A 14,942-nucleotide genomic window follows, 5' to 3' on the forward strand; every position below is an offset into this window, starting at 1 on the left:
GAATTTGCTGCCACCATGGAGTTCCGCCTTTTACTGCTTCTACCGTGAGTGAGGCTTTGCTCGCAAGAGCAGCTTTTGAACTGGGACCTTAGTAACACTCTACCTCATTGGAAAAGGACCCTCACCATCTACTTGGGTGCCCAGGGGTAAACCCGTGACCCTGAGCCCCTCGCCCCTCTGAGGGAGTCTCTCCTGGCTGCTTGCGGGAGCCCAGCTGCCGCTGCCCAGCCCCACTGTCTTCTGCTGCTACTTCGGGTTTTTCACTACACTTCACCCCAATACCCCGTGTCTGCCCAAACCCCGCAGTTCCCGCTAAGGCTGTGGAGTTTCTGCTACATTTTGTTTGCCACCCCGGGGTGTGCCCACCTCTGCCGTTCCAGCTGCTGCTCCAAGGTTCCCGCTACAGCCCATTCTGGCATCCTGAGGGGCACCGAGATTGGCTGCCCCTGTGGGTTTGTAAAGGAAGCCCCTTTTCCATCCCTCCCGCTGGCTCACCCGCCATCACCCACATGATGAGAGAGAGGCAAGAGAGAGGCGCTCGCGCCACAGCGCCCCCTGCAGGCGCGGGGGAACAACTGCACCCCCCTGCCCGGCCGGGAGCCACCAGCGCCCCCACCGGCAGTGACCAGAACTGCACCCAAGGGGAAGGTGCCTGACAGCTGAGAGAGGCTGGCAATGGGTTTGTGGGTTTGTTTGTTGACACTGCCGTTGTGGTTGTTTGTCTGCCTTGTTATATGTACATACATACAAGTAAAGAACTGTTATTCCTTTTCCCATATCTTTGCCTGGAAGCCCCTTAATTTCAAAGTTACAATAACTTGGAGAGAAGGGGGTCATTGTCTCCATTCCAAGGGAGATTCCTGCCTTCCTTGGCAGGCACCTGTCTTTCAAACCAAGACAAGAACTTAAACGGAAGTGTTCTAGTATATGCACTGCTACCCCAACCTTAGCTGCACTGACTGAGCTGCAATGAATCACCCAGTTACTCTCAGTTATTCACAACTTACAGTTACACGTTTCTAGCCGTCTTCTAACTTCCCTGTTAGCATTCCCACAGACCATGTTTCTTTCAAGAATCTGTAACTCTGCTCTCTGGAAAGATGAGTAACTTTTTCCAAAAAAGCCTGAAGGTTGCAGTCCCACCAGGATTTTAAATTCACCTTCTTTTCCAGATTCTCCTGGACCTCTGCTTGTCGCACTGAGTCATGGCAGAGCATCAGTAGGAATTACAAACAGTAAAGAGCAAGGAGCCTAACTGGAATTAAGTGACACAGTGCAGCCCAGGGAAGGCTAAGGGAACAGAGTTGTTTTGGTTTGAAGGGAAAAAAAAAAAAAAGACTAAGGGAGACTCTGTACTACTTCCACTACCTAAAGGATTGTGAGAGAGCAGATTTCTTGGAGTTGCACAGCACAGGGATACAACACGGCAGGGAGTCAGTTGACTGCTGCCAAGGATATTTCAGCAAACCAGTGCACTGAGGCTGAAGTTTCTTCTCCACGGCCATTGAAGAGTTAATGCTTTAATACAGACTATACCTGTCATGTCGAAGTGCTCTCATATCTACATAGACTGTTGTTGGATCTGGTCCTGCTGTTCCCTAAGAATAAGGAAGAAGAAACAAATTCAACAGAAGCCACGACATCCTGCTTTCATTCTCACAGCCACACAAATTCACAAATTTCTCTCCCTTTTTTACTGACACTTATAAAGCACTTCCCTAATGTACAAGAAATAAAGTAGCCCCCCTTTCTACAGTGACTACTGTAGAGCCTTTGCTTTTTTATGGAATCAGTCAATGAATGTACAAGCAAAGTATGTGGGACAGGTAAGTCTAAGTTTTGGAAAATTTTTAAATTTAAAATCCAGCTTTTATAATTTTATTTGAGTAAGCACCTGCTCTAAAACCCACACAGCCAGTGCAAAAGGATGTAAACATAAACCTATGTGGGCCTAGTCCCTAACACTGCAGAACCAGATGGACTTTAGGACGTGACAAGCACACATGCATCACTATACCTGTTCAGCCAGCTTGCCCAGCCTGTTTGGCTGACAGCAGGACCACAAACAGAAGTAAGAGAGGCCATCAAAGTGTGGGAAACAGAGAGAAAGGGGAAAAAAAGAAAATACAAACAAAGAGGCACTAGAAACATAAGATACACACAGTAAGACAGAAAACAAAACTTACACTGTTTTAGAATGAAAATTTCCATTTCAGATTATTTGAGAGCTTGGCACTTTTAGGTGGTTCTTTGGGAAACATGCAAGTCACAGATAATGAACAAAAGAGGGCTAAGGCAACTCATACATTGCTTTATAATAAATCCCTTCTCCCTCTGTAAGACTATTTGCAGCTTCAGAAACACCTTCTCAGTGAACCAGTTCAGCAGGGTTGGAAGAATGGTATTTATCTGCCTGCTAATTTGTATAAAAAATTTAGTCATTCATTTACATTCATTTAAATCCAATTTATTAAAAATGTCTAATACAGGTATCACTTTGGAAGAAAACCCTTTCCACTAAAAACGGGTTCAAGAATGGAAAACAGAGATGAAAAAGGCATAAAATTAAGGGGAAACTTAACTGCCCATCAGTCCTGTATTCCTCACAGGGTTTTTTTGGAGTCCTTTTCATGCTGCCATTTAGTATTCTGCAGAAAAACTGTTTTCTCTCCCCCTTCATCCCAAACTGGCTTTTGAAATTTTTATTCACACAGGCAATTTGGAAAGCTATTCTTTCACACTTGACAGCTGAAATGTTTTATTCAATGAATTCAGAATCTTAATTTACAGTCATCTTGATTTCATGTGTATTCTTCCTGTTTTTCTACCTATTGATTCATAAAATCACTCTTATTTCATTATAACCATTAGCTTGGTCTTGTTAAAAATCCTTTCTCCTTTAAATGTGAAAGAAATTAGAGAAACTAAGGGAACACTTGTGAATGGCAACATATTTAGGTAACTCATGTTCCAGAATATCTCTCTTGTAGGAAACCTAGAACACTAATATATTCTGAGAGCTAAAAAGGCTTTTCTTCATCTAGTGGGCACCAGGAAGAAGAAAAAAGGAAACCCAAAAGTTTTGCAGAAGTACAGCAGCAATTTTCATAGAATCCTATTTTATTAAGTGTAATTTATACAAAAAAAAAGGACATTAAATTTACAATTACACATACTTAATCCATGTGCCCCCTAAGATATTCCCCACATACAAAGCTACATACTGCCTCATCTGAAACCTGAGCACTTCATTGATTAACTCAAGCATCCTCCAAACCCCACGGTGCTTTCCCATTTTCTAGTCCATGCTTACTTAACACCTGATTTTTCAGGTAAGTTTTGGAATATATATATTTATATATTTTTTTAATCTCCTGACTGGAAAAGAAATATCGCATTAAGCAAAGTTAGACTTCATCTGGTTAAATTACACATAAAATATTATTATCAGCTAAATACTAAACTGTCAGAAGGGGTTCTGACCCCCAGCATGTCATTATCTCCAGACTGTAAAGCAGGGCTGAGAACTTTATGGGCATATCCTCCCTCTCAAAGCTTCCAATTTTATACTTTTAAGTTAAAAAAAAGTCCAGCTCTCACACAAGGTGAGACAAAAATATTTGCATGTTGCTAATACTCATCTGAGATCTTTAAAAGTCAAAAAAACCTGCCAACTGTGTTCATTTTCCTGGGTCTTATTTACAGAATTTTGCCTTCCATTTAATTCCACATTATACAAAACAAGACAAAATCTGAATCACACAAAAGCTGAAACAGCACTGCTTGTAACATGCAATATTTATGAATAGGAAGTTGTTTATTTAATACTGCTCCTGCATAGAAGGAAGGAAACAAGTTTCTTAGTACTGACCCTCTGGATTGGAAAAGCAAATCAATTGGTCAATTAGTACAGAAAAGTGAAATTATCATAATCAACATCATATTAAACATCTTATTAAAAAGCTTATTTAACTTGGTGATGAAGCAAGCAAGCAATGGATATCTAGTTCATTAGAAAAAGAATTCCATTCAGCTGAACATGATTTTCTCACAAGTTACCAGAGATTCTGTGTAAGGAACAAGCAGTTTAATCTCACCTGTAAGCAAATTGCTACGTTGACCCTGCACCCAAAGGTAGTGCTCACTGCACGAGCAGAGAGGCCCAGGTCTTTGAATAACTTGGAGAAAGACTGGGTGAGGGTGATCCTCGGTCTCTCCTCTGCCACCACCATGCAGGTGCGCACACAGGACAGGTTAACCCCCTTCATCTGAGAGGGGAGAACAACACTGTAACTTCAAAGACAGCATTTCTAGAAATAAACCGTTTTATTTGTGCAACAGAAGGGCTTTAAAGGCACTAGAGTAAGACATGAACTGGTTTAACACTACAGACATCCTGTAGCTGCAACACAGGGACTCAGCATTTTGAGCTGAAAAACCCTTGAAATATCATTTTGGCACAGGGCTGGGCTTGCCAGAGACCTGCTGGCACCCAGCACTGCACAGTTTAGATGTTCCAGACATCATCAGCTCCTCTCAATGTGAATGTGAACCTGGAGCAACTGGCTGTGGGCCAGGATTGCCTTTGGTGAGGTCCAGGGGAACAGAGGGACAGGCTTTTTTTGTCTCTATTGAGAGCACACAATACAGCCACCTTTGTGAAGGAGCTGCCACATTCCCAATGGAAGTCCTGAGCAGCCGAGTTCCTACAGCTGTGGGAATGCTCCTTCCTCTTCAAGGAAATTCAATCTGAGTTAAGAGATTTTTCCTCAAAAATAAATAGATGTATCAGGGTGCAATTGCTGTTGTTAGGAATCAAAGAATCATATAGCATAACTTTGAGTGGGAAGGAAAGGATTTTAAAGCTCATCTCATTCCAATCCCTCTGCATGGGCAGGGATACCTTCCTCTAGATCAGGCTGCTCCAAGCCCCATCCAACTTGGCCTGGAACCTTTCGAGGACTGGGGAAGATTACACCCATTTTAGAACTCAGCACTTCTGGTATGAGTGATATCTGAAAGTAAGTCACACTTGCTGAATTTTTGGGAGCTTTTTCTTTTGGCTGTTATGGGTGAGGTTTTTTGTTTGCTGGGCCTTCGGTGTTTTTCCTTCTGTTGGTGTGTGTTTTGTCTCGGATTTTTTTTTTTGTTTGGTGTTGGGTTTTTTTCTTGTCTCAGACACAAACAAGTTGATAGGCTTGCTATGTATTTTGCCCAAAACATCAAAAATATCTAGCAGCACTGAGGTTGCACAAATAACTAAAACTGAAAATGGAAGACTTCTTTTTTTTTCCTCCACCAGAAACATGGAAGCTGAATCTTCTGGCAGTCTCAACACTCCCCAAAACTCAAGACATAATGGAAGGCTATCACAGAAACACTTAAAAACTCATCTTCTCCAAGCCAAAATGAAGTATTTTTAGAAAGATATATCTTTGTTTATGTCAGTATGTGGAAAAATGAAGCCCACTCACCCGGAGAACATCAGTCTGTGTCCCAAGGCCTTTGGTGCACATCTCCATCACAGAGTATGAGCAGAAGGTGACACGCACTTTGTAGTGGCTGACAGCAGACAGCCACAGAGACACGTTGCTCTCCAGCTCCAGAGGAGGGACCAGGATGGACTGGTGACCTGAATATATACTGGGGAGAGGAAGCAACAGGAACATGAAAATTCAATTAATTAATGCATATGGCATGTTTTAAAAGGCAAAAAAATTTGCAGCTTTGTGAGATGTGCTGCATGAGAGTAGTTATCTGGTTGAATCAAGTCATGACTCACTAGTTTTAAGAAACACTTAACTGCTTCCTTTAGCAGTATTTCTTATTGCATACCAATCTTGCACTGAACACCTTAAAGGTCTTGTCAAAACATATGGTTTAATCTCAAAAGACTTTAAAAAGATTTACCTAATCAATGTGAAACAGACAGTGAAGTCCCTCAGTCCCTTCTTTTTTTCTTCCTTGAATTTGGTATCCAATTAATACCACTTACTAACCTGAAGTTACTCAAGTAACTAACTGACTTAAATGGATTTTCTTAGCACAAAAGGTGTTTTCTGATCTACTGATAAAAAGGTTAATTTGGGTTTCTTTGACAGTTTCACCCATGTCCATTCCCTGGGGTTCTGGGAAAGGCTGGACACATGTGAGGAGACCCAGAGCTCCAGAGTCATACCTGCACAAGCACCACAGTGCAAAGCCTAAGCCACAGTAGGGATCCAGGCAGATGGCAATCTGTCGGGATGGGTACAGCTCACACTGGAGCTTTATTGAGCGACATAAGGCACTTGTAGCTGCGTGTGACATCTGCAAGAGGAAAACAGGAGCTTTCAGGGACCTTTTTCTAGAAAAAGGGTTTTACATATTTCTTTATAAACGTAAAGAAATAAAATATGATTATCTCTTGTTACTCTACCTTTACTCCTGCTAATATACCAGTAGTAGACACACTGAAGTCCAAGTATGCCAACATATCTGGAGACGTAGGTCTGAAAACACTAGCCAGCTTCTTTTTAGGCATATCATCTATTTAAAATATGTAAGTAGAGAAGGGTACCATATTATTTTGGGAAACAAGCACAGGACAAAAAAATCTTTACAGCATTATCATCAAATCCTTCTTATAGTTTCTGGACAGCTATTTTAATGCAATGCAAAATACATCCCCTCAATCAGGCAGTTGTGTAGCAAAATAAATGTATGACTCTTCAAACTATTTCCATTTTGGCTACCGTACCTGTATCCAAAATAGTGGGCCATGTTTTAATATCTACAGCTGCTGCAGCCTCCTTGGACCTGAGCAGTTTCATTATAGCTTGGGTGGTCAGTATACATGCAGACTTACTGACCTGCAAAAGGCACAGCATTAAAACCATTGATAAAACCAGGGAGTGCATGCCCAAAGTCATGTCATATGCATCCAGATGAGATAACCAGTAAGATGAAGAGATGAAGAAAATAATTGGAAACAAAGCAAAATAAATCACAACAAGAAAAGACCATTTTAAATGAGTTTCTGAAGAAGTCATTATTGACTCAGCCACAGGACACTGAATATTTATTTTCTAGCTTATTTTACACTGACTGTGGCAAAGCAATTCAGCAGGCTGTATCAACCATTCCACACTCCCCAGAATCAGGAGGAGAGGAATGTCTCATACCTACCTCTACAATCATTTTGACAGTGGGCAGAGTGGTAGCAAGGTTCTGTGGATGAGGTGGGCGGACAGTGATGGGAACACAGCCAGCGTACAAACAGCCGTAGAAAGTTGCTATCAAGTCTACTCCTGGAAAGGATATTTGTGAAATTAAAGCCATTTTTATCAGAACAATAGGCCAAACTCTTTCATCAAAATCAAAATACACAATGTTATTAAGATGCAAAGATTTGTCACAAGTGTCTCTCCAATCAGCAGACTGCTCCACAACCAGCATAAAATGTTTTGCATTTAAGAGTTAGTAAAAATTATTCCAATCCAATTAATGGACAGAACTTCTTTTCTTGTCCTCTGTGATTGTGGGTTTTGCTGTCTGTGTTGCTTTACCTGGAGGATAAACCAGGGCCACGTGGTCACCAACATTCAGCCGTCCTTTCTCCATCAGCGCAACTGCCACCCTCTCTGCCCTCTTGTGCAGCTGGATGCACGAGGCAGTGCTGGCTACAGTACCCTGCACAGGAGACAAGTGACAGCAGAAACCTTTATAGGAACAGCAGCATCTCAGTGACTTGGATATTGACACAAGAAGGTGTAAACCAAAAGGGTTCCTCCTGGAGACACGTGAACACACCAACTTGTAGCACTGTAGCACATTAGTCCTAGCTATTTAAGACAGGAGTTCACCAACAGGTAATTTCTTTGTGTCCAAGTTTTGTGTTTCCTTTTGCAGAGTCTCCCTATCAAGGGTAAAACTTGCCTGAACAACCCAGGAAAGGGCTGCTTCACACTAGAAAACTTCCCTCAAAATCTTATTCACTCTGAGAGAATAAATAATTTCAACAATAACAGTGTTGAAACAATTTTTTTTGCTAAAGCGCAGTATCAAAAGGAAAGTTAGAAAGTTTGAACTATGTCCTAAACTCTTTTGCCTCTCTGAATGAGACCTACAAATCCGTCACTTCCCAAAGACTGCTGCTGGACTTTGTGGAAGACTCCTGTCTGCAACACAGCACAGAACAAGGCAGATCCAGTTTATTCCTGGGCTCTTACTGTCACTCTATGTGCCATCCTTCTTGAGGGCAGAGCCTAGGCCAGGGCAAGGCATCAGCATCCCCTGCAGGGTGTGACAGTGCTCCTGAAAAATCTGACTCCAAAGCTGTCCCAAGGGTTCTCTACTTAGGCTCTAGATCTTCTAATCAGGAAATCCTCCATTTCTGACTTACAGACACCCTTGTTCTCAGGAATGAAGACAGAATCATGGTTTCCATTAATATGACAGAAGCTGTGTTCCAGCAGGAAATGCAATTACTGCAATGTTTTAAGCTAGGCAGAATGCATACTGAAATTTCAGATGTGGAATAGAAGATATGTCATAAAATTCCAGAAGTGCAAAAATGTATGCTGCTTACCACCTAGCAATTTTTGTCTGCTTCATTAAAATAATCTGCAGCATTTCAGGAAAAGACTTATAGAAGGGCTTTTCTTGGAATCTAAATAATCCTTTGTTTTGATCTCAATCTCCAAGTATGACCTAAAGTGCATCTCACCTTGGAATTCAACAAAAGGAAGAGTGGATGATCTGGAGTTGTCTGAGCTCGCCACTGAAGAACATCTGATAAATACAGGAACTGAAATGGAAGAAAAAGATGATGCTCAGATTAACTCAAAGTACTTCAGGTTTACTTTCAGCAGAATATCATACCTGGTCTTCTTTCATTCTGAATAAGCTAATTCAAATATTTAATAATACCAGGACCCCAATGTCACCTTTCTTGCCTGGTCATTGTCCTCCAACTGGCTAACATCTCTCCCTGAGGCCTGTGCAATCCTCTTGCCAGCTATGAGGTTTCCTACAATCATTGACGCAGGACCAACATCTGCATTTTGAAAAGAACAGTGCAAAATGAGGAAAAACAACCTAAGGAACAAGCAACAGCTCAGCCTGCAGGTGCCCTATAAGACACAGGTCTGGCAGAACTAGCACATATTCTGGTTTCCTCACCTGGCTGTTTCTGTCGAGGCTTGGGCAGGTTGGTAACACAGGTGTGGGGACACATCAAGACGTTACAAGGATGCAGAGCACCCTCCAAAAAGCGCTGCTTCGTTTCTGAAATATGAATTCCTCCGAGTGGAGCCTTTGGCAAAGTGTTGGCTGGCACCAAGGCAAGGCAGTACACACCTACTTGGTGAATGCTATCAATTGCCTTCACAGAAATGAAAAAAAAATACAGTCCACATTATCAACTGGGATGTAGCTAGAGCAAGAATTTGAATTCAAGTCATTTATAACATTAAAATTTTTACTTGCACCACAATTTGCAAATAAAGGGTCCAATTCTGCACTCACTGAACTCATAGAAGCTGTGCCATGACTTCAATGGGAGCAGGAGCAGACCCAGGACTTTGCTTGTGCCCTCTATCAAGGGGATGCCACCTGCACATCAGGGATTAGGAGAGTCTCTTAAAAGTGGGCAAAAAGTGCAGAGATTTTCAAAAGCCAAGTTATATCATAGCAAATTTAGCATGTATGGCAGAATCACAAAAGCGCAGTAGAACATAAAACTCACAAAATTTAGGAGGGAAGCATCTTTGCTGCCTAAATGTAAAGTGCCTCTTCTAGCTATGACACTTCTAAAGAGAGAAACAAAAATATTTTCTCCCAAAACCAGATATTCTCTCCAAGAAGATAAGAAAGCTGAAATTAGACAGAAACCATTATTACCCAACTGCCTTACTCATAAGAGCAAACTTCCCTTAAATTGCTCTCTGGATCCTTCCCTTCAGTTGTCCCCTTACCAGAGTCTTCCATAATTGATCTCTCCATTTTCACTTCCTTAGAACTGATTAATTCTAAAAACTGCAAATGAATATCTACCACAGTTCCCCTTCCTCCCGTCCTGCACCCCCAAGGAAATAAAGTAAAATAATTAAGGGAAAAAGTTTTTAATACTTCTTGTTGCAGATCTAGAATAAGGTTGATAGTGATAAAAAACTTTCAGGGGCTGTTCTGATACTTGGCAGTATACTCCAGAATATTTTCAGAGGTAACCCTCAGTATGAAATCAGAAGAGACATGTAGCATTAACCCAAACAAAACCCATCACCCTTAGGACTCTGAGAATCCCAGTAGTAGGAAGCTAAAAAAACATTCTGAAAGAAAGTCTTACTTTTTACAAAATTCTGTTAATTCTCAACCCTGAGAAAAATTAGCTTATTACACCTGTCTGTGGTTAACTGATAGGTTTTGCTTATGGAAAGAAAGAAAAAGCTCTAATATTCTCATTTCATGCATCAGCCTTATTCACCTGGAAAGAGAAAAGGACAGACTGACTACCTGTAGAACCCTGCTCATCCACTGGAAACTATCCTCCTCTGAGGCGTCAGGGCGTTGCTCTGCCACAAGCACTATCCGATCATCATGCAAAACGGGCACAGAAAACACTGCTATCCTAAAACACAAAGGACAGAAGAATGATAGGATGCAACACAGGGTGAACAGGGCGTGGCTTATCATCCCATGGGAATGGCTGCAACCTCTCATGGCACCTTTTCACACGCACAAGCATTATTCATGCCAGATCATCACAAAATCACAGAAAATTTAGAACCCCTGTGGGTTCCTTGCTGTAATCGATTTCTGGTCTGGGTCAGGTGGATTTGCAGTCACCCATGTAGCACGTGTCTAACAGGCAAATTCCATACATGCAGGGGCTGTGCAAACCTAGCCTGTAGACCTCCATCATGCACACTAGACTTGTAGCCCCTACATGCGGTATCCCTTCTGGAAGACAACTGTGCCAAATTACTGACCACCAATGCTTACACTGAAGAGTACTTAACTCCTCTTTGGGAATTACCTTAGTTTTAGGCTTGTCTTTTCTAGGATAAAATATTAATAATGCCTCAGCCTGGACTGGTTCCAGTCTGAACCCTGAGAGACTTATCATTGATCTCCATCTGGACATTGAGCCACGGACCACTGAAGAGCACTCAGGTTGGTGATACAACACACTATCTTTGAGGGTCCTTCAGGAACTTAGTTTTTCTTTAGAACAGGATGCACAGCTCCTCCCTCAGCCACCCAAAAGGCTCAGGGGACAGAGGTGTTTTACATCTGGCATGAGCTTCTTCTGAGTGTCTGAAGAGAAGCTTTGAAAGAAGTTTTAAACAGACTCTTTAAGATCTACCTTTATACTGTATGAAAGTAATTTAAAATCTATCATGCATGAAGCAGGGTGTCAATATTTGTCTTTCAAGTTAGCAGGGACAGCCAAATTCACAACTTAGTGCCAACTTTTCTACAAAACACACATGAAAAAGTTCACATGCATAGCTCCTGTGTATGCTGTGTCACTTGATGACTGTCTGTAGGTTAAAAAAGGAGCAACAAAGACCAATCAGCAGTGCTGAAGTTTTCAATACACTCACCTTCCCCGATAGACAAACTTCATGGGTTCAACTGCCAGTGCGGTGGCTACCACATCATCTGCATTGTGCCTGCGGCCGCTAACTGTCATCAAACCATCCAATTTTCCTACCACAAACACCAAATAGTCCTGAAAAGAAGGAAGGATTAGAAACAAAGCAGAAAAACGTCCTCACTCCTGGCAATACATGCCTGACTCAAGCCAACAATACTCTTGAGATCTATAGGAGGTCGGTGCCCTGACACAAAATCCTGCTGAATTCAGGGGCATCACATTAGAGTTGGGAGTCAGGACAAAGTAGGGCCCTGAGGGCCTGTTCACACTTACAGGACCCACAAAGCCAAGCAATCCTGTTCTTGTGAAGGGCTGGTCTGATACAGGCATGCCAGCTGCTGTCACTGGGATGGCCTGGAAGAACACAGAAGGATTCAGATACTCACTGGACTGATAAGGACTTTCACTCCTTTATTGCCAAAATACATGAAAGGGGTACCACTGCAAGGAAAAACATGGGCAGAAAGATTGAAATGCCTTCACTTAAGACTACTCTGTTGATTCAGAGCTAAGATAAATTTAAATGCTCACATAGGCACTACGCTGGACTGTGGAATACAGAAGCAGCTGACTGACTGCAGATGACACCACATATTTTTGGTTGTAAGAGACAGAATGTCTTGTTATGATTCTATGAATGAAGCAAAGTGTACCTGGCCAGGGCTTTTTTCTAACTAACTAAAAGCCAAACCAAACAATAAAACACACACAGACACACACACACAGACACACACACACACACAAAAAAAAAAAAAAGGGACCTTTAAGGAATAAATAAGTCTATTTGCAAGAAGAAATACTAGAATACTAGAAATGTAACAATTACAAAGGAATTCGAACCTCAAATACATTCTTGGTAATTCCAAGGAGGCCAAAATACGCTGTCCCACTTGCTCCTGAATTCACACATATTTCTCCAACCTCATCAGCTTTGCACAGATAAGGAGTCCCATCCACCTTCACAACACACATGTTGGCTGCAAGGAGGAAGAACACAGAATCACAGTGTTAGTCTGCTCCAGCAGCTGACACATGTAGTGCTCTGCATTGACAGATAAAGATTTTAGTATCAATTATTCATCAGCTACAGCAAAAACACAGCTTGTAAGAGAGTTCTCTTTAGCGTCTTGACAGCCTGTGCAATCCATTCTCCAAGATTAAGTTCACAAATGCAGTGTTTTTTTCTTACAGCGTTTCACAGCCTCCACACCAGGTGCAGCTGAATCCAAGGCACACTAGACTGAGGGAGTTTGATTTGCCACTTAACACTCAAGATCAAGAAAGAAATCAGTAAATCTACCCAGGTCAATACAAAATAAACATGGCAAAGCCAACTCTGCAGCCTGCATGGACCAAGAACTGCTGGTAAAACAGATTTGTGGGTACATTTTCAAACCTTACAGAAGTCTTCCAATTGTCAGCATCCTAGGTCTGAACAGGTGAGACAATCACTTTACCCTACCAATAGATTAACCTCTAAATTATCTTGGTTTCATAAAAATTACCTATCAGAACAACTAGCAGTTATTAGAAATTGTTTGGAACCATGCAATGATAACCTTGGGTGACCAAGTAAAGAGGTGCTACTCAAATTCTGGTACAGTTGCTGGATATTATATGTGTGAGCCAGATGTCTGGAATTAAAGTCCACAGTATGAACTATCGGTCATGCAAAATCCCACACTTTGCAATTGAGGAGGAAAAAAGTAAAACTTACTGGTAAATTGGAACTGATGAAATAGTTTATTACTGCAGGAAATACCGTGAGCTAACATCAGAATTCTGTACATAACACTTAAACAATGATGTAAAGAGAAGTGTTAATAACTGGAGAAAGCACAGTTTGTGGGCATACACAAATGTACAGCCCTCACTGCATTCACAGACATACAAAAGCCAATGGATCAGCCTGCAGTCCCTAAATGATGCTCCATCCATGAAGCCAAAGGACAATCCTATCACCCTGACCAAGTAAAAAAAAAATACTTACCGGTAACCAATGTATGATAGTCTACAGGTACATTCTAACAGCAGGCACAGTTCTGCCCTGCCAGGTTATACTGCAAGGCTGCCCTTCTGCAGTATCTGTGGAGCCTCTACTCTTCCTTCTCCTCCTTTTCCTGCTTCATGTGTGACATACAAGAGAGTGCATCTACCACCATTTCAGTCTCTCTCAACAGCATTGCATCTGAAAAAGAATTAAAGAGAAGGGAAAAGCAGATGGGACAGGAATGTACATGTGGACTGCACGTTACAAAGAACACAGATTCCTGCTAAGAAAGCTTTCTTCAAATGAGTCCACATGTACATTCTGACAGATGGTGACTCGCAGCAGTCAAACCTGCCAAGGAGCATCCTGGCAGAAGATGAGAATCCTGCTGTGCAAAGGACCACACTGATGCCCTACTAAAGACTGGATTCAGCTCTGGATGTTTCAAGACTAGCACAGCAGGAATGCAAGAATAATGCCAGGGGCCTGCACAGCAGAAGGCTGTGACCAAAGGTACTGATGAGGGTCAGGAAATGCTCTCCTGTTCCCTTTCCAGCGTTTCATAGTGGATCCATACACAATGGATACCATTGCACTGCAGTCTTTAGTTAGGACTTCCTTCCTAGAAGCATGAAGCCTTAGGAAAAATACTAAAATGCCAGGAAAAAATGCCTCTAGAATCACTGTGGAAGGTATTTGCAGGGTTTCCAGAGAAACCTCATCTTTGAGAAAAACAGCATACAGGGATATCAAATGCAGACCTGAATCTCTTCCTGCTCCTCTAGAAAGGGCAATAGGCATACAGCAAGCCAACTTCCTAGAGAGGATGAATGTAAATCTATACTCTAGAGGTGATCATGAGCATCCAAAGTATAACATTTAAATTGGAAGAAAACACCTCATCTCAAGTGCAGACTGGCACAGGTCTCCAAGAGAAGCTGTTCTGCAGTAGCTGTTGTGCCATTGTGTGACAGACATGAAACCATGTGGAACACAGAACTGATGAATATGATAAATTCTAAGGGCTGAGTGGAAAAGAGGTGCTGTTAACTCACAGTCTAAGGAATAAAACCGAAAGCTTCACCAAGTTGTTCTGTAACAACTCTTTCCACTGAGGTACAGGAACCAGATCCCTCTGCAGTGAAGATGCATAGTGGTAACTGCGAGAACCTAGGCAAATGTTTGCTCAGACATGGACAGAGGAAACAATGAAATACAAAACATCCATGGGCTGGAGACAATGTGAGCCTCCCGACATTTAGGAAATTGGAACCATCTCCTTGAACTTCTAGAAAAGGTACTGAATGCAGT

General features: G+C 41.9%; 1 protein-coding gene across 7 annotated transcripts in view; it reads right to left on the reverse strand.

The window, feature by feature from the left end:
* The window catches only part of DIP2A (disco interacting protein 2 homolog A), a 95,485-nt gene that overhangs the window by 5,642 nt on the left and 74,901 nt on the right, over nucleotides 1–14,942 (reverse strand). For 2 of the 7 annotated variants that reach the window (XM_069021873.1, XM_069021871.1), the window contains 15 exons: nucleotides 12,482–12,618; nucleotides 11,915–11,995; nucleotides 11,589–11,716; nucleotides 10,495–10,609; nucleotides 9,163–9,364; nucleotides 8,928–9,037; nucleotides 8,708–8,788; nucleotides 7,548–7,671; nucleotides 7,168–7,289; nucleotides 6,740–6,851; nucleotides 6,419–6,528; nucleotides 6,179–6,309; nucleotides 5,475–5,643; nucleotides 4,098–4,268; nucleotides 1,537–1,598 (listed from right to left, as the gene is read on the reverse strand). In XM_069021873.1, the coding sequence (XP_068877974.1) occupies nucleotides 1,537–1,598; nucleotides 4,098–4,268; nucleotides 5,475–5,643; nucleotides 6,179–6,309; nucleotides 6,419–6,528; nucleotides 6,740–6,851; nucleotides 7,168–7,289; nucleotides 7,548–7,671; nucleotides 8,708–8,788; nucleotides 8,928–9,037; nucleotides 9,163–9,364; nucleotides 10,495–10,609; nucleotides 11,589–11,716; nucleotides 11,915–11,995; nucleotides 12,482–12,618 (1,855 nt within the window). The other 5 variants (XM_069021872.1, XR_011152199.1, XM_069021875.1 and 2 more) reach the window with 5 other exon arrangements.

Source organism: Aphelocoma coerulescens, chromosome 7 (assembly GCF_041296385.1).
Source record: "Aphelocoma coerulescens isolate FSJ_1873_10779 chromosome 7, UR_Acoe_1.0, whole genome shotgun sequence".
NCBI lineage: Eukaryota > Metazoa > Chordata > Aves > Passeriformes > Corvidae > Aphelocoma > Aphelocoma coerulescens.